Source organism: Plectropomus leopardus, chromosome 4, assembly GCF_026936395.1.
Source record: "Plectropomus leopardus strain MGB_pleo_1.0 chromosome 4, ASM2693639v1, whole genome shotgun sequence".
Classification (NCBI taxonomy): domain Eukaryota; kingdom Metazoa; phylum Chordata; class Actinopteri; order Perciformes; family Serranidae; genus Plectropomus; species Plectropomus leopardus.
This window is the reverse complement of record NC_142179.1, coordinates 12,376,433-12,403,657: the sequence shown is the minus strand read 5'-3', so window position 1 is coordinate 12,403,657 and position 27,225 is coordinate 12,376,433. Positions and strand designations below refer to the sequence as shown.

General features: G+C 39.1%; 1 protein-coding gene across 3 annotated transcripts in view; it reads left to right on the top strand.

Annotated features, from left to right (window-relative positions):
- The window catches only part of kcnip3b (Kv channel interacting protein 3b, calsenilin), a 68,508-nt gene that overhangs the window by 38,289 nt on the left and 2,994 nt on the right, over positions 1-27,225 (top strand). The window contains exons 1-6 of one of the 3 annotated variants that reach the window (XM_088076576.1): positions 5,349-5,457; positions 22,838-22,962; positions 23,055-23,124; positions 24,970-25,148; positions 25,713-25,817; positions 25,946-26,008. In XM_088076576.1, coding sequence (XP_087932702.1) covers positions 5,352-5,457; positions 22,838-22,962; positions 23,055-23,124; positions 24,970-25,148; positions 25,713-25,817; positions 25,946-26,008 — 648 coding nt within the window. In that variant the 5' untranslated portion in view covers positions 5,349-5,351. Of the gene's footprint in view, positions 1-5,348; positions 5,458-10,670; positions 12,088-22,837; positions 22,963-23,054; positions 23,125-24,969; positions 25,149-25,712; positions 25,818-25,945; positions 26,009-27,225 lie in introns of those variants that run through there. The other 2 variants (XM_042488873.2, XM_088076575.1) reach the window with 2 other exon arrangements.

Here is a 27,225-nt window from a genome sequence, read left to right as displayed (position 1 = left end):
ACTTACTGGTTGTATACGGTTCCAAGAAAATCTGCATGTTTTCAGTACCATTACCTGTGACAGTATTCAGTTCTTGAATATTGAGTCAGTGGTGAAAAGTGGCTAAGTATATTAACCCAAGTACTGTACTTTTGAGGTATTTCAATTTTGTGCTTAACTTGAGAATTTTCATTTTAAGCTACTTTATATTTCTACTATTTCTTCTATTTCAGAGGGAAATATTGTACTTATGTGACAGTTACTGGTTACTTTTGAAATTAAGATTGTATATTATAAAAACACTCGTTAAACTTTTGTAATACTGAGCAAAATCCCTTACAAAAAAAGTAGTGTCTAGTTGGGGCTCATTGACAGGTTCGACAGGTCTGTGTGTTGTTAGCAGTTACATCAAAGAGAGATTTTCCTTGTAAACTTCTCAGATGGCTCATAACTGATCGAGGTTTAAAGAGGTAAAATGATGTAATATTTCAAAGAACAGCAAATATTTGAGAACAAAACTACAAAGTTGTGTCGCAATTCTTTGACATTTTTTCTGTCTTTTGCAATTGATTGAAAAGACTTTTTCATTTTTTGTACCTTAAAAGAGGTACTGTCAGTAGTGAAAGTAAAAGCCAGATTCACCCTTTTTTTGCCATTTTGCCTCACTATAGTAGCATTTTATTCTGTGTCTGTGTCTTGGATGCCAGCTGCTTAGGGTGTGGCACCTGGCCGCTACCTTTTTATAAAGTCCCAACCTCACCAGAGTGCTTTGGAGGGAATCGCCCATGAACCTCCAAACACAAAAAATAAAAAAATACAGACAGCAGTCTCTGCAGAAAATCACACTTCCACACACTGCTGTTTGGTCAAAAGTGATGATTGAGAGGGATTATTGTCTATTGTCTATACAATGGTTTTTAGGAAAATCCTGTATTTCTTTAAGGAAACAGAGCACCGTGGCTTTTTTTTTGTTTGGATTCATATTGAAGGGTTTCCTCGTGTATTTTCTCTCAAATGTATTTTTTCTTTTTGTTTGAACGTCATCAAAGTAAAATCTTATTAGGTTGGTCTGAACAGTGGCGCCTTCTCCAAATTAAGATTTTTATTTTTATTTCTGTTCTCTTCATCTTTTATCCAGTCTGTCCTTCTTGAGTCCGTCTGCATGTCCTTCTGTTCATCATTGATTAGATGTAAGTCTATCCTCTGTCCTCCTCCTGTGTCCTTTCGTCCAAACGAACACGTCGCCTTATCACGCCGCCACATGCTGAATCAGCACCTTCTCGCTCTTCCTCCCCACTTCCTCTTCATCCAAATTCAATCCTCTCTTTCCTTCCATTTTTTAAAATAGTTTTTCCCTAAATGTTAAACATCAGTCTCATTCTGTGTGTTCTCCCCTGCTGTTTCCTCTGTCCCAGATTCTCCTAAAATTTGTGCAGACAGGTGAGGACACCTCAGGGTGCAGTTTTTTTCTGTTCTTTATAGACAAGACTCGATGATGAATGTTCAGAGGAAAAACATCCCTCTTTGTTTTGCCCCTTTTCATCATCCTTTCCTCTCGTCAGTTCCCATTTGAGACTCCGTAATGGAGTCCTGCTCAGGTGGAGGTTCAGGTCTCCACTGATCCATTACCTAAACCTGATTCTGCCCTCAGAGGCTGGAGAGGAGAGAGAAAGAGGGATATTTGGGTGTTGGATAAAGAGAAATGAGAGGAATAAAGCAACAACCAGGGCAAAGGGAGGGAGAGGAGAAAAATAAGCTTTGATTAAGAAGCCCCTGTTTTAATTACGCAGCTAACGTCGGCTTTGAACCTGCCGGGCTGAGGTGGGTTTATGAAAAGGAGATTACCTCGTGTGGAAGTGAGACTGGTTTCAGTTTTAATTGGAACATATCGAGTGGTTAAAGGGCAGAGATAGCAGGAGCGGGAAAAGCCTGACAGAGCTGCCATCTTTTCTCCTGATGGCCAGTGTTGTACGTCTGCAGCTCTTGTAGGAATTTTTAGTTGAGAGATCACACTGTAAATTTAAATATCTGTGGTATTGTTTGCCGAGTTTGGAGAGCGAGAAGAAAAGTTTTCATCTCTAGTCACTGGAGCAGGATTATAGGGAAGATCTGAGCGTTAAAAAGACATGGTGGGTGTAATCAGCCTCCTGCGGGCTCACTGTTTGATCTGTTGGCTCTGTGCATGCATTATTAACCCTTTGAAACCTGGATGGACATCAGTTTTTCTTGTGCTGCATCCAGATGCCCTTCACGAGTATTGAAACCTATTTTTTTTTATATATTGGAAAAGACAATGGACAAATTGCAAGAAACTGGTCAAAGGGGACAAGGTGACAGCCTGGAAATTAATGTTCAAATAAAAGGAGAGAGAGAGAGAGCTTAGAAAATTACCTGAAAAAATGGGGTGAAATGTCCAGAATCTATATTTATGAATTGTAGAATAATGTTTTCAAAATATGTTAAAGGATATATAATTTTTTTTTTATTTTTTATTTTTTTTTAGCTTTTTTCAGGTCATTTTCTTGTTTGTTTTGATTTTTTTCTGGTAAATTTCTTCTAACTTTTTACTAATTTGTTTCTAATTTCTTGTTAAGTTTCTCATTTATTTCTTCCCATCTTTTTGAATGATATCGAACTGATTTGCTCAGGTTTCAAAGGGTTGTGTCCATAATTTCATTGACTAGTTGTGCAGAGAATAAGATGCAGTCTTTGTGTTTTATATTTCTCTGTGGCTTCTTGTGTTATCCATTTTGGTTGTTCCTAATCAATCCCTTCTGTGTGAAACATAGAAACTGATGATGTGACAAACCACACAGCAGCTGAGTAAGCTCATATACGATCTTGGAATAGTCTGAATAACTTGATCCATTTTCTCATGTTTCATTTCCCTCTCTTTCCCCTCTGGTTGTGAGCTGCTGCTCTGCTCCGCTGTGTGTTGCAGGGCGCCCAGCGTCCTCTGGTGGACAAAGGGGATATTACACAGCTGCTTGGGAGGAAGAATATTGTGCAACTCATGCCTACCAGTACACAAGAAGACTTTTAAAGTACCTTTAAAACACTAAAGTCTGACACACTCTCACATCTAAAGACAATGCGAGCTTTTAGTCGCAGACTATAAGATATCGCAGTGTCACTATTTGCAAGACTACAATCACATTCCTTTTGAGATTATTTCCCATTCTGCTCCTAATGGAAACTAATTAAACTCCCTTTAATTCCTCACGTCTGCAAAAACACGTACCTTTAGAAACACAAAATAAAAGGTGTCATATGTCGAGTGTATTCTAAGTTTGCCATCAGTATGATCCATAAAGATAAACTGCATTTGTGTGCAAACCTTACATTTTGGATTTTGTCGCCTCAACTCGCTACCAGCCTTTTGTTGGTTGCAGCATTTAGGATAACATCACCATAGAGACTCACTTTCTCTCAGCACCCCCAAATTCTGACTAACTTTCAGCATGTTTGAGTCATGTAAAGTAAAAAATAACATGAACCTGTCGTGCTTCGAGTGACTCATCAAATTACTTTGTTGTCAGTTGTGCGAGTGTGAGTATATGTTGACTCACTTCCGAAAAAAAAATGAAGCAGATTTCCCATAATAACCTCGACTGGCAATTTCATTGCCACTTTCTGGGTAATGCAGATCTAAACTGGAACAGCTAAAAGCACTCTTGCCTTCATTATACTTTCACAGAGGTGGTGGGTGTTGTTGTTGTTGTTGAATTTGTGTTTTCCTCTCCTGCGTGGTGCCAGAAATTTGCCAGCTATGTTCTGTTGCTGTCATAGGCCCCAGTAAAGCAGGACCGACAATAGAGCAGGATCTCTACTTTTACTTAAGCAAATGTTTTGACTACTTCTTCCACCATTGTACATCACGCAGATATTTTGTTGTCCAGGAGTGACTTGAAGTAATTTAACAAGAAATTGACCAAAACTTAGTAAGAAATGTAATAAGATTTTTTTTTTTAAGTACAGGACAATTACCTGAAAATAAGCAACAAAAAAAGAAAACAAGACAATGTCCTTATGAGAGTGCTAATAGATAGATAGACAGATAGATTCAGCTCATTCAGGTCATTTCCTTGTCACTTTTTGCTATTTTTTTCAATTTTTGGGACACATCCTACTAGGTTGCTACTTGAGTTTCTTCCCATTTCGAAAGAAAACAAACCAATTTTCCAGATGTTTAAAAGCTTGTGAAAGGCATCTGAGGGCAGCACAGAAAAACTTATTTCAATCCATGATTTAAAGGGTAGATAGATTTTCAAGAAAATAATTGCATTATGCTGTATATTGATTCTGTGACATAAAACGACATAGGCTCTTTCAGGCAACCTGCAAAAAGAGCCCGCTCAGATTAGATTACAGCATTTCTGCAGATCCCTGGCACGTTCTAAATGCAGAAAACCAGCTTCTGCCCTCCAACAGGAGATTGAGAGCCCCTCTAAAAAAACCCAACAGGCTGAAAAAAAAAGTTAATACATCAGTTCAAACAAAAATCAGTATGCTGCTAACTAAGATCTGATCTGAGGATAATATATGTATTTTATGGTCATGACTGTTTTGTGAGCTTTTATGGGTATGTTTTGTTTGTAACCTCTTGAGCACAGCTGTCTGAAGACGCAAAATGAATTTTAAGTGTAAGTTAACAGTAAGATCGTATGGTGTCATAGGCTACAGTGTGACGGATCATTTTTATCTATATCGCCCATGCTGCACTTGTGATTGTCTGCAGTGAGATAATGAAGGCTTGGCTGCAGTTATCTGTATAACAGAGTGTGTTAGAGTGAGACAGGAGTTATATAGCCATGTTTTTACGTGGAGCACGATCAGACGAGAGGAAGGGAGTGAGACAAAGAGAATTAAAAACAAGAAACGTGGAGGTGTGTGATGTGTGTGATGTGAAAGGTCAGAAGCTCTGCGGTGATGTTTGATCCCGTCCTTTTTCATCTCTCTCTCTTCTCACTGTGACGTGATGTCACCAACCCAAACAGACTTTCAAGTATGGCCTCTGAAAAAGGCACGTGCACACACACACACACACACACACACACACACACACACACAGAAAATCTCTAACCTGTCACCTTTCCACAGTGCCAGTCTTCATCATTACATGAGCGTCAGACTTTTAAGCTTTGCTCTGAGCTGAGATCCTGAGAGCCGGAGTTCAAACTCAGCAGCTCAGCAGTTTTAAGCACTCTGTTAGCATTGATCTCCATGACTGAGCGTTCACGCCCGTAAAGTCTTTGAAAGTCTGGATCTTGTCTTGTTAGACTTTGGTCTCATCCAGGGATCTCCAGCGGTATTTAGTATAAGTATTTCAGAACAGCCTGTTAGGCTCGTTGTTGTGGTAGCTCAGCTGCATTATGGGAGCTGTGATGGCTGCTCTTTCTGTGGAGGCCAGGAGACGCCTCTCTCGACCCAGCTGCCTCTCTCACTGCGGCCACAGTGCAGCCAGGTACCATCGCTCAGGTAGGCGCTTGTATGGTTTCCCCTTCTGCATTGTTGTCCGTGTCTTCATTCACTCCTTCACTCTCTCACCTTGTCTCACCTCATTTTTTCATTCCCTCTTTTTCTAATTGAAGTGGTAATCCACAGGAGTCTTGTTTTCTGGGTTCAGTCGTGGTTTAGGTGAATTGTGAGCAGTTTTGTGGTGTTTTTTCCCAGAAATCACTTTATAGTCAAAAAGTGTGTCTATAAAATCATTTCTCTAGTAAATTAGTGTCTGTGGGTTGTTTTTTCAGTAATGATGGGAGTCACTTTTCCAACTCACTGTACACTCATTACTTCTGACATTTGAAAAGATTTTTCCCAGAACAGTCGTACACCATAACTATTTTTCGACATAGCTACACCCCTCTATATTTCATATATTATGCTTGGTACTCTTGAAGGATGTTACTACAAACATTTCAGATTAAGATTTTATACACAAAACATATAATAAGTTCATAAAGTATTGGTACAGTGTTACAGATTACACTACTAAATTATTATGAACTTGTGTTATATATCTGAACTTTGGAGAGAAAAAAAATACAAAACTATATCGAAAATTCTTGTGGAGATCCGAAAGTTTCCAAAAATTCATCAGGCTGGAAATATTTCAGGGGAAAGTGTTTAAAAATGATGCACTAGACATCTAGAATATTTACATTCAAGAAAATGGTGCAGCTGTAAAAAACATGACACAGAGTATGTGTGATAATGTCTGATTTTTTTCAACCTTAGTGCTACTTAAAGGGAAATAAAAGGAGCCTTCAGTTATGTCAATTGCTCCGATAACTGTGGTGAAACTGTCAAACCAGGCAGTCACAGTGTGGCAGCCACGAGTGTTTTTAGAGACATATTTTAGATTACCATTTTGCTGTAAATTAAGAAAGTTGATCCAGCTGATGGGAGGTGTTTGGTACTCTTTTTAACTGTATCCAACATGGCAGCCAGGCCACAAAGGTTCCCATTTTTTTTAAAGCTAAACAGTTTACTACAACTTGGGGCAAGAAATAGGCAATGCAGTCACAGAGTCTAGCGTTAGAGACTCCATGGCTCTGATTGGTTGTTTTTTATTTTCTTGCAGTAAGGCCATTTTTTTGTTGTTTTTTTTTGATGATCTGTTTCATTCAGTGCCGTGTGAATAGTGACAGTTTCAGCAAGTATGAAAAAAGTCACAAAAGTTACCAACTGTAGTTTAAAGGTTCTGTGTGTGACATTCACAGCATTGGTAAAGCCCCAAACAACTATTTGATTTGTTAAGACATAGTGGAGTGATGGCGTGCTGAGAAGAGAATGAAGTCACACTGCTGTATGTGTTGTAATCAGAGCTTCACTGTTTGTTGCTGTGGTGGACGGTCCAGCCGCACACACATGTTAATGCATATGATTCCCAGACAATGTGCCTCACTGCAGCAGCTGCTGGCACTCTGCCCTCATACAGCGGTTACAGGGATGGCGTCATTGCAGAAGTGCAGCACGTCTCAGGTCAACACTCAGCAGGTTTCCATTACAGATTAGCACAAAAATTAAGCAATATTTTTGAAATGTCAGTAAAACACAGAGATGACTGCGTTTCCAAAGAGTGATGTTCTGCAACTTGGCAATGGATGTTCAAAACATTAGCAGGTTTATTTCTATTGCAGTCGCCACACTAGCCATCATTATTTCCAATCAAAGGCAACATAGTCGTGTTATGCGAGTGATAATGGAAAGGCAAGCCCCTTATATGTGGGAGTGGCCACGTATAAGGGATTTGACAGAGGAATTGTGGATTCAAAACTTCTGGATCATGCGCTCAGCTTTTGAAGTCATGCGATGCAGTAACACCTCTTGTAGCACCTGTTGCATCATGCCCGAGGGAGCCAGTTCCTACCAACAAACACAAGGCCATAGCATCATGTGACCTATAAAAGTGAAAAAAGTCACTGAAATCATCTGAAATACCACCTCATTTCAGCGTAAAAACTTTTTGCCATAAATGGGAGTATTGTCAAAATTGTCGTGTTTTCATTGGGTGAATTTTTTATCCGCAATTTTAGGTTAAATAGAAACCTGCCCAATGTTGGCTCTGTCAGCACTGTTGCTGACTTTAGTACTGTTTAGTACAGCTTGCTTTCTCGGCCACCTCCATGTTTAGAACTGTTGCAGTCTGCCCTGGTGTGAACTCTGAATCATAGATATGCTTTTATACTGTCTACATCTTGTTTTAGTGCAAGACCTAAACTTAAAATTCATTATTTGTCAATGATGACATTTCTGCTTTAATATAACTTCTTTAAACATTTTAGAAATTTAATAGAAATCAAGTTTTTATCACTTATATCGGTAAATATAAGTTCTCAACAACTGGCTGCATCACTTATGTGTTAGGCCTACATAAGTGATGTATAATGAGCTGCATTTAAATATGCTAGAGTATTATATTATTGCTGGTGAACATTATAGCTGTATTTTCTCATGATTTTTTCACGAATGCCTCTGCACTGGTTTAAGTGTCATTCCGTGTCTCTCCCATCTTTTCTGTGGTGAAGACTGAGGGGATTTTGCTGATGTGTCTGACTGAGAGGAAACTGTCTGGGTCCTCTCTCCCTCTTTACTGACTGTTGTGTCAGCAGGCAGCGCCAAGCCTGCCTTTTAAAAACCTGTTAGTGTCCTAATGGCCTGCCCAGAGGAACGATCATGCACACACACACACACACACGCACGCACACACACACACACACACACACACACACACACACACACACACACACAATAGACCCCATAAACTCTGAACACCAGCATCGATATACAAGAGAACAAACCTAAATGCACATAGATAAACCCAAACACACAAATTTCCCCTGAAAGCATCACAAAAAGCTTGGTGGTGTGCAGCATTGTGTGTGTGTGTGTGTGTGTGTGTGTGTGTGTGTGTGTGTGTGTGTGTGCGTGCGTGCGTGCGCGCCTGTCTGTCACTGGATCCACTCTCCTCCGAGTGGTAACTGGAATGTAAATTTGACCTTCATGCGCTGTAGAGATAGACATGACTGACTCACTTAAAGAATAGTTACCGCAGACACTGAGAATAGATTTTTTTGATTTTATTATTGATGATTGATTTAGATTTTTCTGGTACGATGAAAGAAGCAGAGAAAGAAGAGGGGGGAAGCTCCACCACCACTGCCTCACCACAAAGATATTGATCTCTCTCACTCTGGCCTCCCATCTGTGTCTCCTATCTCCAACCAAGTCAATGCATTAACACACACAGACACACACACACACACACACACACACACACACACACACACACATTCCCCATCTTATCTTGATGCATTAGCAAGTGCCGAGTCATCAGTTATCCCCCTCTGACCCGCTGAACAACCACGTTCATACACACTTATGCTCTCTGATCACATATGTCCTTATCTTTGACAAACTGTTGCACATATTTTCATGAAATATTCATATTTTGAGACTAACTATTATCGTACAACAATACATTTCTATTTAGGCATCTTCCTTACTTCAGCACTGTTTTACGTTCACAGAGAAAAAGGAAAAATACATGGAAGTCAAAGAAGTAGGAGGAGCTGAAGTGTGAGGAGGTGGAGATGTCCTTGATATTTGATCTGTGTGTGTGTGTGTGTGTGTGTGTGTGTGTTTGTGTGTGTGTGTGTGTGTGTGTGTGTGTGTGTGTGTGTTTGTGTGTGTGTATGTATTTGTGTGTGTGCATGCCCACTCCATACATATTTGACTTCAGCCCTCATCTGTAAACTATAGCAGCAAAGGAAGATGTAGTATGTGCACATAGGATATGCTCACATTATAAGCAAATGCAATGTATTTTTGCGCTCATGTGACAAAAATCAGATTTTGTTCACAGCAGTGTCAGAGTTTCCTACACATTCATTCATTTGTGGTGGCTCCCAACATATTCATTTTATATTTTTGGAGTCGCACCATTCATTACAAGCTTTACTAGAGTATATATACTGTGTTAAGTTATTCTTGCACCACACTCTCGGCATGCAGAGCTTACTCTGGGCACAGACAGAGCAGCCGAACGCCAGGCGCAGTGAAAATGAAACTTAACCATTCATTGTGCTAGGGCTAAAAATTTACTTGCTCTCGCTGCAGCACCCGCTCCTCTTATCAATCTGATCAACTCTGACCGGATCAGCAGAGCAGTAATAGTCACACTACTGCAGAGGTTAAAAATAAATCTCATGGAACACAGAAATACGTTTTTTTCCAATCAGTTTTGGGCCACTTTTATATTTGTTCCTAAATCTGATACAGTTTTGATCACTGGCCATGCAACCACAGTGATAACAGTCATATCAGAATTCATGGGTGTTTTAACATACAGCCGTGGGGTTTTTTTCAGTCACACGTCACTGTGCAGGAGAAGATTGCTGAAACTACAGCGGGCTGGTGTAGCCATACCGCTGCAGTGATAGTCTTCCTCAATCATCAGTCAATAGAGCCGAACTTCCGGAGGCTTTCTGACGGGGAAACGTCAACAGAGGTGTTAGAATGTAATGCTGGACGTCCTAAAGTTTTGGATGAGCCATTTCTTTATGAAACCCTTCACATCCCAGCCCCACTGGGATGTTTCAATTCAAACATGAATGTGAACAGTCTAGGCAGCAAGGACCAAAACATTGGTATGAAATGAATACTAACTCTTTTGTTGAAAAGTTAATCAGATGACTTGAAGATGCTAAACATGCACAAAGAGTTGCATGATGTCTCTTTGAGTAGACACCAAACTGTCTATCAGTTTGGGTGTCTTGCTGTGATGTAGAAGGTCTTTTATCTCATAATGTGTGTATGGCTGTAGGCTATTTGGAGTTACAAACAGCAGTTATTTAGTAATGTAATTGTATAATTAAAAGTTTTTTGTATGGCGTTCAATCCCTCATAGTTTATCATTTCTAAGAACCAGGGCTTTAAGGGCTACATCTCTAAACCCAGCCGTGAAGAGGTGGATGTGGTGGAGAAAAGAGGGACACTTTGGGGCAGGAAAGAGCGAGTTGAGCATGGGGGGAGAGAAAGTCTGCGGTTTGCGAAAGTTATGGAATGACAGGGGATGAAGGGAGGAGGAGGAGGAGGAGGTGGAGGAGGAGGCGGAAGTCTCCCGGGCGCAAAGGCGAATGAGGTGGACAGACGGAGAAAAAGGAGGAGTGCAACAGAGTAAGGAGAGACCACGAGAAGGACAGGATGGATTTAGGGTGGACACTTCATAGTGAGCGCTGACTGAGTGAGTCGAGGAAGGAAAAGTTGCCACCAGAAGCAGCAACAGATAAATTGAGGAAGCTACGGAGAGACAGCAGTGATGGAAAAGTATGTGCGGAGGAGGTAGACACCGGGGGAGGAGGTTTCATTCCCCACAGCTCCTCTCAGGATTTCCGTCTCTGGACGCTGCTGCTGCTGCTGCTCTAAGTGCCTTCTCTCCAGGGCCATACTCTTCCATATCTGGACCTGGATTTGGACAAAGAGTGAAATGGACGGAGTCAGATAGGACAACGCAGAATCTAAATTTAACGGTTAAATTAAGTCTTTGCTGAAAGGTGTTTGTTGGACCTAAGGATTATTTGGCTGATTTTAAACATCAGAAGTCCCAGAAGTGATCGTCTTTTTTATTATTTGGACAGTACAGCTTGTTTTCACTTTGCATAGTCTGTTTCAAAAGATGATCTCATCCTAAATATTGTGAACAGATTCTGCATAGACTAGAAATTGTCCCCGACTGGCAGATTAAGAGCTTTTATAGTATGTTTTTGAGTTTTTGTTCCTTGTGGTGTTGACGCATATAATGGGGTACTTCATTTATAATTGCTAATGTTGTTTTGTTTTGCCGTTTTATGGCATGGAAGATGAGAAGACTCATGTTCAGTATTTCCATAAGTCACTTTTATTCAGGCGGACTTTCTCTGGAGAAAAATGTAAGTGGACAACAAATGTTTTGCTTTTCCCAAAAGACATTTTTCATCTAAAACCAAGATGTGATTCATGAGTGTAAACTATGACGTGAGGACTGATCATTTGGATTAAGAGGGTGAGCAGTTACTTGTGTCTTCGCCAGTCTGAGCTCCTGAGAGAGCGCGCAGGACGAAAGTCTGGAAAGTGACTCTAAACGTCTCCTTTAATGCACCGTAATAAATGGCTCATGACACAACCCCCATTTTCCCTCATGGGTGTAGAGAGGGAGGTTTTCCATATATGTCGGCTCCCACATATTTTCCACTTCAGCATCAGTGTTGACATTAGAGCAGCCTTCGTCCAGCCGGCTTGGCCTGGTTCTCATGCTGTCACTGGGCCTGGGAACAAACCCATGCAGTCACCCACCAACCAGACTTGATTCCTGTGACTTCTTGGCTCACCTCTGTTGAAAACACTTGTTGTTGACTGGCACGGCCCAGCGTTACTCGGGCCGAGGCTTTCTTTCGTCCCTCCCAGGGGCCAGGCCTTCCCGTGCAGGCTTGGCCCTGAGTGGGCCCCCCCTTCCTGAAGCCATGGGGATCCAGGGCATGGAGCTGTTTGCCATTGGCGTGGTCATCATCCTTTTCATGGCAGTTCTCAAGCAGTTTGGCATCTTGGAGCCCATGTCCTCATTTGAAGGTAAGGGCCCACCAGAGGCCCCTGATGACTCACCACTTTACTGTACTGTATAAGCACTAGGGTTGCAACTATAATTATTTCCATTTTCGATTAATTTGTCTGTTATTTTCTCAATTAATCTGTTCATTGAAGGGTCTATAAAAATGTCAGGAAACTGTGAAAAATGTCAGTGTTTCCCAAAGCCCAAGACAATGTTCTTAAATGTCTTGTTTTGTCTATAATCCAAAAATATTCAATTTACCATCATGGAGGAGTAAAAAAAACCCAAAAATATTCACATGTAAGATGCTGCTTCTTAAAAAATAAGTCAGACTAGTTAATCAGTTCGTCAGATAGTTGGACACTATATACTATATAAACATTTAATGTAGCTATATGCGAGATTGAAGGACATTGATAAGAGTTTATAAGTATCATTAATTAGATATTTTCAGCAGTGAAGACACATTTTAAAACCATATTGTCTTTCATGATCTTTTTTATACACCAGGGCCCACAGGATGAGTTACAGTTACTGACAAATACATTAATAAATACTTAGAACTACATTATAATGTGTTATAACCATTTATTTTATACTGCTTATAAATGCTTGATAGAGAGGTCAAGTCTTTGTAGCCACTTTTAGGTTATAAAAAATAACATAATGTTGTTGTAGTGTTTTGGGGTTTTTTTTCTTTAAATTTGATGTTTATCTTCTTTTTAAACTAAATAAAATAATGAAGTAATAAATAAACTAAGCACATTAAATTATCCGGAAGCAACATTGTCATTAAGTTAAACATAAAAACAAGGCTGTTTATTTTAGCTCTTTTTTTAAATTTCGATGTCAGTGCAAACCCAGATTGGTGTTTGGATATACAGTGTCACAGTAGAGATCTCCTTGAGTACCTTTAATTACTTGTTTCCTTCATGTTTACTCTTACAACAGTAATTATCAACCATAAGTTATACTTTCTTGAAGAGTTTACACTGAATAAATGTTTACAAAAACATGCACATCTGAAGATGAAAAAACAAAACACAGTCTGCACACTTGACTATGCTCACATAAATATTTAATTTCATTACCACCAAAATGATGTTTTGAGCTTCATGCTCTTCATCAGACGTACAATGCAGAGACACACCTTAATATAATATAAGCACCCCCCCCCATTTGAATGCACACATACATACATTCATGTAAGACAGGAACATATATACAACAACTTTGCTACTTTACTTAAATAAATGCTCACGCTGCATCTCTACCTGCCATAATGTTATCACTATACAGTATTCTCTCCAATGTTATAATTAAAGTATCACCCATTATTGAATGTCATTTATTTAACTTATTAAAAACCATGAACATCTTTCTTACATTTTGATGCATCAGTAAGAATCTCATTTAATTAATCTAACAAAAGTTCCCAGTCTATTATTGTTACTCAAGTATATTTTTACTGATAAATCCTATATGGACTTTAGTATTTTTTATGATGTTTGATAGTTTTACTCAGGTAAAGGATCAGAGTGCTTGTACCACTGTGACCAAGTCATTATTTTTACACACTGCCTCGCATACTCGGAGTTAAGTAAATCAAATGTTGTTTATATTAAACTGTCTGGATCGTACGTCACAAAGTGCTTCATACTCAAAGACAAAACGGAGTCGTAAAATACAGACACAATATTGGAGTAATAAATTAAAACAGAGATGAGGCGTCCTAGTTAAAATGTTTAAATGGCTATTTTAACAAATGAAAAAAGGGGCGACATTTGAAAATTAGCTTTTCACATTGTCACTGTAAAAATAATTTTAATAAATAATAAATAAAGAGTGGTCAAGGGGTTTATGACTCCATTCACTTATTCCTTGTTAGCTCTCTGCTATGTAATGAAGTAAAATAAACAACACTGCATTATACTATAGCTACAGTGGCATGTGTAATTTATTTTATATTTGAAAGTTCAGGACTATCAGCAAATCTATATATGGCATCAGAGTGGGAAAAGGTTAATGGGTTAATGTGTTATTTTGCCTACTAAGAGATATACCATAAAACCTTGATGGGCCAATAGATTGTGTACATTTGGGACAGTAAAAGAGACATCAGACGCTGCTCTTTGAACGCTACCGTTCCCTTTGATTAGAGTTTTGGGCTGAAGGCCAGCCAGTCAGAGTGCCCTGCAGTCAGTGTGCCAAGACAATTACAGCAGGAAGGCTCCAGTCGGCACATTAGTGCTTCTCATATGGTCCTGCATCATAAGTAATAAATTCAACAAAAACACCAGTAATGTCCTTTCATAATTTATAACTTCTCTCAATCCCCTCCAATCTTAAATTCCCCCTTCCTCCTCTGCCCGCTCCCACTGTGTCAGGGCCTACACCCCGGTTTAGCATTACTTCACATCAATTATACATGCAGTATCGAACAGGCTTTCTCTGAGATCGCCTAAATATGGAGCCTTGAGCACTCCTCCAGGACCCTGAAGGACACTGGCCATCCCTCAGCAGCCTCCGAAATTCTCATCATACGTCTTCAATCCCGCCACTTTGTTGCTTCATCACCTCCCAGTGAGACTAATTCACCAACGGCAGTGTCATTATCTCATCTGCTTCAGCATCTTCTCATCAGCGTGTTGAACTTCTGGAAGCAGTTTTGTTTCATGTTTTGTCTCTCCAGTCTGCATGTGGGGAAATTAGTGAAAAGCAATTTGTGAGGGCGTCATACTTTTCAGAGGTCACATGTCCAGATGTTGAGCTCTTTGTTGATCAGCCTCGGTTAGAAATAGACTCGAAATGCAGTCCTGCTATAAATATCAGCTTTGTGGTGATCACAGTTGTTATCGATACTCTCATTGAGGTGCTGATTCAGTTCTGCAGTCATTCCTGAGCTGTTTTGTGATGTATCTTTCCTATTAAATGATTCACCTGTAGCTCGAGGCCATAGCTTCCACTGACTGAGGAGGACACCAAGGTCATGTACTCTAAATTAAATTAAATTCTAAATTTGAGAACTGTAATGACATGAATGAATGATTTGGCTTCTGATCGGGATGTTAGCAGCACATTAGATGGCCCTAATCTGTGGTTATAGGTCTCATAGATACAGGTCAGTTGTGACCTACTGTGCATGGGTTCAGAAAGTTGTTATCAGCCAGCCCGTTCTTATTGCGAACTTGTGAAATAGCGCTGCTTTGTTAGTGAATTTGGTGTAAAGGCTGACACCAGAGAGCACCTTTCACATGCGCATGAAATGCTGCTGGATGAGGTCAGTTGGTGGTCAGGCGGGAGGGGTGGTGGATGTGTCCCATAAACCTGGACTTTCATGTGGGAGTCCAGTGTTCGCTTCCCATTTGAATTTTATGTTTTTTTTCTTCCCCCTACCCATATGCCTTCTTGCCCTAAACTTAACCATTTGTGACTTTGTTGCTTCATCAGTGCCAGCCTGTGCATTTGTTGACGTTCTGGTGTTGGTTGCCATGTGCTTGTGTTATCTAAACATAACCACGTGTGGCGTCCTCCCACCATGTGCATTTGACGTGGAAGTCCACTGATGAGTTGGGATGAGAACGCATTGTATCAGCCCATTCAGTGTTGCCAGTCTGTTTGGTTTCACTTTCTCTTTCCTTTGGCTTTGACACCATGACAACCTATTAAGGTTTAGAAAAAGGTCATGTTTGGGCAAAAATGTTGGATTCACATGGGACTTAAAATGCTATCTCTTGAGTCTTGTGTTTTACCCACTCAGCATCCCTCTGTCTCACCCTATGGACACATGGGAGAAAGTCCCACGAAAGCCAGCCCTTTTTGGCAGAAAGTTTCATGGCCCTTTTTGGCAGAAAGTTTCAGGCTCCTGTTAATCCATACTTATGACAATTAATAAAATTTCTTATTTCTCTTCAAATTGCTTTTTCTGTCTAAACAATTGTATCAACGGTCCAAATCCAAATGTAATCATTTCATTACATAAGACAGGGAAAAGCAGTCAAAGCCTCACTTTTAATAATAATTTCTTTTTAAATGAATCAGTTAACTTATTATCAACATTCTCATCAGCTGACCCTTTGCTAAGTCCCACACCTTTGTGATGGTATGTCTCAAGCTGCCAGAGCGAGCACTGAGCCCACACCGTAACAACCTGCACTCCCTGAAGAAATATAATCAAATTTTTGTCAAAACTAAAAAAGCTTGAGAGTCAATGGAGCACATCCATTTAGTTTTACAGACTCTTCAATGGGCAAGTTTGTGTTAAAGGGGCAGGACTTCGCAAAGGGTCATTTAGTTCTCAGTCAATCAATTGATTTGACTGAGTTTGTCCACATTTCTATAGGTTGATTTTGATGGCCAGTTATCTTAAATGTGATTTGAACAGGATTTTAAGATTTACATTTACACCTTATACTCCCTGCAGAGAGCAGGCTGTAGTAACAGCAATGTAGTAAGTTAAAACTGACCATGACAAATACTGAATTATAATAGTAATAGTAATAGTAATAATTTAAGTAATAATTTTGTGATTTTTTTAAAATACCAGGAGGATTTTACAGTTTTTAGAGTTTGATTGATAATATTGGACCCTTTATGAGATCTTAGCGGCTACTTGGAGTACCTTTTTTTCTCTTTGAAAAGAAATAAGTAGTCTAATGTTGCTCTTGCAACATGTTAAAGAAGGGATTATTAAAGAATTATGCTGGGCCTGAATTAATTTTATATATACATATATGTGTGTATGTGTGTGTGTGTGTATATATATATATATATATATATATATATACACACACAGTCTGTAGAGAATCTTTGATGCTGTGATCCCAGATTTTCCACATTTAGCAGCACATTAGACATCCGTTATTAATCAGCAGTCCAATCACTGTTGCAGTATTAGCTCTGTAGCTTGCTCTGTTGGTCATTCACTTGGTCGGTCTACAAAATTGTCCTCATGCTTTGGAGGCCACAGTTTTTGCCCTGTGAGACTGAAACTTGACATGGAAGTTGCAGCTACCGTAAATTCAGGCTTGTTTGATCCGTTAGCACTCAAAGAAAGATCCTTTAATGTTTAAAATAGGCACATTGACTCTTTGTGTGTATGCGTGTTTATGTGTGTGTTTATCCACATGTGTGTGCGCCCGTTTTAAACTCCAGCTCAATGATCTAATCTAAAACAAACTCGCTGGCCTTTGATTGTCGCTTCAGTCCGGTCATCTCTGCTCTGATGTCGATTTTGGGTTCAGTCCAGCTTGGTCCTATTTTGGGAAGACATCTGATGCCAGAGGTAGCCTTGTCTTTAGAGATGTATTTTGAGGTTCTCTGATACCAATATCTGATATTTTTACTCTGCATTTTGTGCAGGATATTTTAGTGGTGAGCAACATCAATACACTGTAAAGAGATGAGAAGGGAACGAGTAGCTTTGTTTGTGACTTGTTTTCATGTTTGTCGTCAGACAGATCATTCAAACGTTGGTTGAATGCAACTAACATTTACTCAAGAAGTGAACTTGTGCACAATTTTTATTCACTTGTACCCAAGTATTTTTATTTTTTGCTACTGTATTCTTTTAGAGGAGACTAATGTACTTTTTACGCCACAGCGTTTATTTGACAGCTTTTTACCCATCTACCAACTTCCCTTCTCTCCTTCTTACCTACCCTCCTACCTGCAAACCTTCCTTCCTTCCTTCCTTCCTTCTTACTTACCCTTCTCTCCTACCTACCCATCTTACTTTCTACCTACCTACCTTGCTTCCTTTCTTCCCTCCTCCTTCCCTACCTATCCTCATACCACAATCATACCTTCCGTCCTTCCTTCCTACCAACCTTCCCTCTAAGCTAACTTTTTCCTTCCTCTTCTTTCCTACCTACCTACCTTCAAACCTAACTACCTACCAACCTACCTTTCTTCCTTCCTACCTCTCATCCCCTCCCACCTGCTTTCATTTTTTTCCTTGTATCCCAGCTAACCTACCTAACTACCTATCCTCATACAAATCTATCTACCTTCTCTGCCTCCTCCCTCCCTCCCTCCCTCCCTCTCTACCCACCGACCTTCCCTCCTACCTATGGAACTTTTTTCCCCCTTTACATGTAGCCTAATTACTTGGCTTCCTTCCCTCCTTCCTTCCTTCCTTCAGTCCTACCTACCTACTTTTCCTTCTACCTAACTACCTACCTTCGTTCCTTCCTACACACAGTTTGCAATTTCTCAGTATTGTATTTCTATTTTTTATATTATTATATTACTAATATTGTAAATCTCATAGTGTCTGCCCAAGAGAATTCAAGACATATTTCCTCTCTGTTCTGGTTGTCTTTTAATAAAGATACCACTGAGAAATAAATGTGTCTGATTATGATACCCTTGCTAAAATAACAAATTTTAAGGTGGCCTTAGACTTTTGCACAGTACACTGTAAGTCACATATTGAATGAGAGGTCAATTCTTTGTCGTGAACAGAGAAAGAAAGAAACATATTTTCAAGATCTGGGTGAAGTAATCTGTTCACCCTCCTGTGGCTCCTGTTGTTTCACTGATCTCCATTAGAGGGAGCGTTTATCACACGAGTGTGAGTGTGTGACACAGTATTAAATCTGTGTTAGGAACCCCAGGAGAGACAGGGGAACAATTAGAAAGTGGATCACAGAGCTGACTGGGAAAATGAGATTCAGGACACCTGTTGACCTTTTCTCACCACCATCTCTGCTTCCTTAAAGGCAAATAGTTTTATGTGTTTCACATTTAGAAAAAAATACAATTAAAATCTTGATAGTTTCGTCCATTTAAAGCTTCAATATTCAGTGGGTGGCTGTTTTAATTTGTTGTTTCGATTGAAAAAGGCATCATGAGACTTTTTCTCCGGTTCCTCTGGGGCTCACAGGTTAATTAGCAGAAATAAGTCATGAGATGGAGGGAGGGAAGAGTGGAGGAAACTTCAGAGCATCAGTCATTCAGTCAGTGGAGGATGTTAAATGTTGTTTTTCATTTGACAAGAGTTTTGTCACCAACTAGAGGAAAATATTCATTGGAGGAATCCCAAATCAACTGTATGCTTGTGAAAAAAAAAACCCTTTATGTGATGGGAGAGCATCTGAGCTTCCTCTTTATCTGATTGGATTTCTCATGGATTAATGTGGTAGTCCAGCTTTTTTGGAGGGATTTTTTTTTATCTCTCTCTCCCTTTAGAGGTATTTTTACAGCAATAATCTGATTCACTTGACCTTAATAAAGGAGTTGGACCATCAGACCCCGTGCTTACATGAGGAGAATATCCTGAAAGATCCATTAGAGGAGGAGAAAGTGACAGCCGATTAAAAAGGCAGAAGGGGAAGAGCTAAATGGAGTAACAGAAACTGCAAGGAAAAAATGTGACAGAAAAAGAGTGATGAGTGAGTGACACTGTTTCAGAGACGGGACGGGAACGAGAGGACGGGCAGCGAGAGTGAAAGAGACAGATGGACTGAAAGAAAAGGTGTACAGAAAGTTCAGTTATGTAGTAGAAGAGGAAAGGATTAAGAAGGACCGTGGAGGGAAAGATAGAAGAAGAGGGGAAGATGAGTGTGAGGTGGGAGACGGAGGGACTCCAGACTGTCGGCATCGTCTGCCTGGTGATCATGTTCCTCAAACTGATGCACCTGCTGGGCCTGATCGACATCACTGAGACCGGTGAGACAACCTGGGAGAGGGGCGATGAGGAGGAGGAGAGCATGTAGAAAGGAGGCTGGGGAAATTAGAAAAAAAAAACAAAAACAAATGTATCCACATGTGCCGACCATATTTATGAATGTTGTTTGATGCAAATTTGAATAGTTTATGAGCTGATTATGAGTGAGATACAAAGGATTTGAATAATAAAGACTTTTCATTGTTTATCTGGAATCAGACTGCTAATATTAGACAATATATATCAGCACATCCCATAAAAGATACTTCTGTCACCTCTTGACTGTCTGACTGTAGATCTCAGCCCCCAAATCTTTCACCTTTAACACCTAGTATGACATCAGTTTTCTTGTGCTGTGTTCAGATGCCTTTTAATACCACTCAGACCTGAGAAAATTAAATATTTCAAATCATGTCATAGAAAAAGGAAGTCAGATTTTTAGAACTTTTTTTAGGTCATTTTCTAGTTTTTATATTTTTATGGTGTTTTTTTTTTTTAATTGTGTATTTTTTCCTATTTTCAGGGAATTTTCTTGTAACTTTTTACCAATTCCTTGTTAATTTTTGGCCATTTCTTGTGAAGTTTCTTGTCGCCTTCTTCCTCTGTTTTTTTAAAAAAAAAAAAATCTAGACAATTTGCATAGGTTTCAGAGGGTTAAAAATATAAATATTTAAAATGGGTACAATAATACAGCTGAGCACAGTTTTTTAGCAAATGTTACTCAAACAGGAGTAAATAGTGTATTTGTTGGGAGCTATTTTCAGCTAGGTCTAAATACACGTTGGGTGCTCTCGAAGTATTTACAGCACCAGGAGCAGCAAACCATGTTTGCTATGCAAATATAGGGGAGCAACAGTGTCCAGAGCAAAGAACGAAGTCACGGCTCCTCTCTATGTGTTGTAATCCGAGCTTTTCTGCGCATGCATGTTAGTGCATCTGTGTATCCCACTGGCTAGCTCATCGCTGTCGCTTTGCACTGCGCTCATATGACTGTTACTGCTAATTTGCAGAAGCATAGCACCCACCCTCTTGTTCCCCCGGTCAACACCGTTAACTCTGTCAGCACTGTTGCTGTTATGTAGCACTGTTTATGGTGTTAGCACCATTAGCTGCTAGGTGTCGGCTCAGCCACCTCCTTGTTGAGCTTTCTGAATTTCGTGTCCTAGTTCTTATGTTTGTGTTTACTGAGTGGCGTTTTACACATGACTAAATTCACACAGAGCAACCGCCAGGTGTAACTGTTGTGGAGCAAACTTACAATAACGTTGGCATGCTAATCTACTAGCTGTTTATAGAAAAAAGTGAAAGAGATGTTATGGAGTAGAGTCGACATACAGTATCTTACCGTATACAATTTGAATTTTGTTAATTTAGCAGAATACATGTACATCAAATTACAAAACATTATTCCAGTAACATTTGACTTCATTGGTTGGGTTAGCCTAGCATAGCCTAATGGGGGATTTCCCTCTCATTTCAAACTAGGCCTATGTTAATACTGTGACTAAAATACACATTTCTACATGTATACAGGCAAAAAATCAGGCCATAGTTATATTTACAAAAGACAAGATATCTATATGGCCATAAAACATAGCATTTTTTGGAAGTTATACAAGCTTGTGATGCCACAGTGGCTTCCTGTCTACATAGTACAATGCTCTTGCTTGATTAGACATTGCTACAGATGTGTCCTAGAAACTGATTTACACGTTGCTATAGTCTTTACTTGGGTTCAATCACATTGAGCTGTGATCTTTGGCTGATGTGAGGCATCTGTATTTGATGAATTAAATCTGATCAGAAGCAGAACAAGAGAGTTTCTTAGAAATCTTAGTTGCAAAATGCAGAATAAATATCATCTTGAGAAGACACTAGCTCTAAAAATAAACACTAAATACTGAAAACACATGAGCAATAAAATTACTATACTGTCATAATGACTAAATTATGACACAGATGCTGTTTACAAGTTGGAAACTCAATTACAATAACTCTTGTATAACGCGAATGCGGCATTATGAATCAAGAATTGAGATTGAAAAAAAAGTCCTGAAACAAATCTGGTAAGTGGACCTTGAGATAACATTTTCATGAAAAACTGCTGTTTTAAAGGTCAACATTGAAATTTATGCTCTGTGGAAAAATGCTGTTCAGTCATTAAATAAGAGATCAAATTAGTTTGGAATAAACAGCATTGGACACCTACTCTTGATTTCACAAATTTTATCAGTGGGAGCGTTCGTGTGATGAAGGAGGTCAGGGGTTGTCTCCTTCTCAAAGTACTCTGCTGTCTTATTGTTTTAAATGAACACCAAAAAAAACGATCCAGTTTAACGCAACCGCTCCTTCCACTGTGGTTTATGTTTCACAGAAGTATTATATCCTACTGCTCTGCTGGATGTTTTGTCAGAATATAACTTGAGTCTTTTCCTCTGGACCGCCCAGCGTGTAAATCTCTGCGTGTCCGATCTGACTTGTTTTCTTTGTTTTGTTTTTTCTTCCTCTTACTATCGCTCTCTCACCGTTCTCCATTTACTCTCTTTCACTACATCTTGGTGTGAACACCCCTCCTCCTCTGTTCTCTCTGTCTAAAGATGGTGAGTATAGTAACAGTAGAAAACTTTAAGAAAACTTCCCTCCCTTTTTTTGTTTTGTTTTTGTTTTCTTCGTCCCAGCCGTGCAGTGCTTTCTCTTAGTGTGTGTGAACTGATAATGTGAGTAAAACTTTGATTGAATTTCTCAAATTCTTATTTTCTGCAGTGTTTTTCTTTTAAAAGCCAACACATCAAAATGTTTGGTGACATTTCCGCCACAAAGAAAGTACCCCCTCTTCTTTTCACTCCCTCAGCCACCTAAGTTTTGCTCTTCTACAGTTTTTTGCTAAATCTCTTTCTTAAAGTTGCACGTTTCCCCACCTGCTCGTTAACAAATGCCTCCCAGTTGAATGTCTGATCCCACCCCTTCCCTGAATGCTAACATGCACCCACACACTCAATGTCTGCCCCATCCTCCCTCTCTTTCTCTTCATCTTTCCCCCTCTACATCTTTTTCTGTCTGTCTCTCCATCCCCTTTTTCCGTCTGTCTCTTTCTCCCACAGACAGCAGCGACAGTGACTTGGAGCTGTCGACAGTGCGTCACCAGCCGGAGGGTCTGGACCAGCTGCAGGCTCAGACTAAGTTCACCAGGAAGGAGCTTCAGTCCCTTTATCGAGGCTTCAAGAACGTATGTCCATCGTTGCTTTACCACTGTTACTTTGCTTTATATAGACTTGAATTATTCTCTTTATATCTTTCTTTTTTTCCTCTCTTGAGCAGGAGTGTCCCAGCGGGCTGGTTGATGAGGAGACTTTCAAGACCATCTATTCTCAGTTCTTTCCCCAAGGAGGTTAGACGTTAAAACTATCTCTCCTTTCTTGTCCTTTATTGTTAGGGACTGTGTGAAAATTATTAGGGGAGAAGGGTGGGGTGAGAAAAGAGGGAGGAATGTGTGTATCTTGGGGCCATCCTCCAAAAAATGACCACGTAGGTTAGACATGGCCTGGGGGTGAATCGTGACCCTTGGACAGATTTTAAAGAGCCCATGGCTCATTATTACATGTACAAAGGCACAAAGTTTAGCTTGAAATCCACAAAACCAAAATGAAGAAAATCTGAAACAGTTGATGAGAGTTTATGGAGCACGTCCATGTTGTTGTTGTATGTTTGTCAGAGAGTGCTACACTATGATTGGCCATTCTGCATTTGAGGGTGGGACTTAGCAAAAGGTAAATTAAGACCACTAGTTCATACCCGGGGATATGTGCACCACAGCTACATGTAGACTTCAGGGGATGTGCACATCGCCATCTCATGCAGACCACAGACCTGTATATTGGTGCAGACTTTGTCAAAATGCAAAAAAAAAAAAAATCTGCTCTGTAACAACATAGGTTTCCATGCCCCAGATTTATATTTCATCATTTTCTTGCAAGATTTACTGAACAAAACAATTGAATTGATGGGTCAAATATATGTCATGAGAGCTTTGGAAGGAGTACACAGATCCCTTATTTTGGTAACGTAATTATACATCAGTGTTAAAAAACTTTAAGTTAAAGTCCTGCATTCAGAATCTTAAAAGTAAAAGTGTTTTCAGAAACAAAATTACTTGAAGCATCAAAAGTAAAACTATTGTTGTACATTCCCTTTGATTGTGTTATATGTAGATTATATTACTGGATTGAAGTGGCTAATGCATTAATGTGTAAGTAGCATTTTCCTGTTGTAGCTTATCAATGCAAAGAGGAAAGAGGAAACAGACATGATTTTTGCTTTAACTCTTCCCAGGAGAACTAAGGTGCAATTTGTGGCACAAAGAAAGTGCATCAACCATTGCGATACCAAAACAAGAAGAGGGTGGGAGACCTCTTCAAAAACAAAAACCTGCTAAAAACTGGTCGATGATGCTCTTAGATGGTCCTGACCCAGTACTTGCTGGTCTTTGATGGTTTAACTGGGTGGGTCATTAGCCAGACATGCTGGTGTGACCACCCTGTCAAGCTACGCACATTTATTTTTATGTATATCCCTTAACAGTAGACTTAACTCATTTATGCCCTTTGCTTTTCATACTTCCCCCTCCTGACACTGTTATTTCTCCACACCCAAGGACATTGATTTGGTTTCAATTTTACAGGAACTTCAGTGGATAAACCAGCTAGACTGACCACCACAAGCTGGTATGACCAGTTAAACCATCAACAATTATGCAAAAGTACACCTTTAGCTTGTCAAACAAGCTGGTAAACCAGTTTAACCATCTCAAGCTGGTCAAGCTGTTTTTTTCAGCTGGGTGTGATTAAGGAAATGTAATGTAATGTCCTGTGTTGTTGGTAGGTTGCCAGGAAAACGGTAATCATTGTGTTTGTCTTTGCAACAGCCAACGATAACAATAACAAAACAAAAGAATTTGAAAACACTTTAACTACTTTATGTTCAGTACAAGCTCGGCTATAATTGGGTCCTAAAAACCTAATTTGTAATAAAAACAAGTAAGAAATGTAAAGTTAAATGAAATAGAAAGTACATCAAAAGTTTACTGAAGAATATTACATTTACTTAGTTACATTCCTCCACTGGGTCTTAAGTGGCTTTATTCTAAGCACTGTAACTAGGAGGACTAATATGTCAATCTTGAGAAAAAGTAGAAACAGCACACTAAATCTATGAACTCAACTCTGTTTGTCTACAGATGCAACCACCTACGCTCACTTCCTGTTCAACGCGTTTGACATCGACAGAAACGGTTCAATCCGCTTTGAGGACTTCGTCATCGGCCTATCGGTGTTGCTCAGAGGTTCAGTCACAGAGAAGCTCAACTGGGCCTTTAACCTCTACGACATAAACAAGGACGGCTACATCACCAAAGAGGTATGTGACATGTCAGACGCTTACATTTCACAAAACTAGAAAAATGACAAAATAAGAATGAATAATCATTCTTACAGTGCTTAAAGGAGATGCTGCCATTAGAAAAGTACAATGTAAACCTATAAAAGCCTCAAACAACTTCTTAGCCTGGAGTCCTCTTTATGGAAAACTTTTCCTTTTGTTTAAAGTACCATTTACCTAGTTGTAACCACATTATTTGAACAGATTTATTTATTATAACTTTTTTTTTCTTTCTTGAGACTTGGAGGGGAGGGAAGAAGAGTGTGGGTTTATATTTACATACCTTTTGTAATTTTCATTTTTGTATCTTGTTAACATGTTTTCTACTACCCAAAAAAATTCTGCATCTTACTGTTAAATTCTAGCTTTTATGCATAACATTCTGAGTAATATGATGTTTTTTCTATGCTCCGCAATTTCAGGTAAAAACCTTCATAATTTAATCTCTGTCTGATTGTGCTGCATCTTTCTTGAGAGATATAAATGTAAAAAATAAATACTTGCTTTAACTCTTTCATGTTACCTATGTCTGCTTCTCTTCAGGAGATGCTGGCGATCATGAAGTCAATCTATGACATGATGGGGAGGTACACGTACCCCTGCGTGCGAGATGAAGCGCCCTCCGAGCACGTGGACAAGTTCTTCCAGGTTTCGAAAGTGCACAAATCAAACACACACAAGTGCAATATGCTACTGGGATCATTGAAAAGTTCCCTGTAAATGCTCAAATATGTCCTTTCTCTCTGTTTTGTTTTTTTTCTGTCTTTCTCCTGCAGAAAATGGATAAAAACCGAGATGGTGTCGTGACCATTGAAGAGTTCATTGAGACCTGTCAGAAGGTGAGTTTTCCAGAGACAGACAGACAGACAGACATTAAAAAAAACACAATTAGAGTTACTCATCAACACGAACACAGTACAGCTGGTCAGGGTTCACTGACAGTAACAACATGATGTCACTGATTAAACAGGCGCTGATTTAGATCATCCTCGTTTGCACATACAGTAAAGAATCACTCGTGTTTTCAAGAAATAACTGACCTCCTCCATCCCTCTCCTGAATCATGTCCTGACCTTCCCTCTTCTTATGAAAGTATGTTTTAAATCCTGTTATCCTCTCTGTTTCCCACCAATCTCTTACTCATTGTATGGTCACACAAATATTATCAGGATGATGATTTTCACTTGATGTGAATATGAAATATTCTAGAAACTCATATTATTGCCTAAATAATAAGGCTGTGATATTTCTACTCCTTATTATCTGCTGCTTCTAATTTTCAGTTTATTTTGTTTTATCAATCTTTATTTCATTTGTCATTACACTTGGATTTTCAAGAAAATATACCATGACACATACACAAATGTTTTTTAACACTCAAAAAATATGGAAAGACAACAATGAGCAACTAAACAGGAAATTACCCCAGATATTACTAATAAGGTACAAAAAAGATTGTCCTGAAAACTTTCAAAAAGGAAAACAAAAATAAGCAAATGTTTCAAAATAATCATAATTTTAAAAAAAACACATTTTGAAATGTATAATTATAAATAAACAATAAACAATTCCAAACAGTTTTATGAGATTTTTCCCTATTTTTATTAATTCGTTTATTTTCAAATAATGCTCTCCCTGTCTTTCTAACTCTTTGAACAAATTCTAAACAAATTTTCAAGTAATTTTCTTGTCACCTTTTCATAATGTCTTGCAGTCTGCCGGCATCTCTTGCCAATTGCTGATTGCCTTTATTTGTCCACATTTTTGAAAGAAATCAAATCACTTCACTCAGGTTTCAAAGGTTTAAATGCTTGTGAAAAGCATCTGAATGCAGTGCAAATATACTGATGTTTATCCTGGTTTCAAGGGGTCAGATTCACAATATCAAAGTACGTTTTCAAATAGGGATACATTATTTAGCTTTTATTTGCTTCTTTGAGTCAGTAGACCTCACCTCCAAGAACTTTTTTGTTCTTACTATTTGTCATCATATGAACAAGTATACAACAAAATTGCAAAGTCCCTGTGTTGCACAATATAAATAAAGAAATAAATA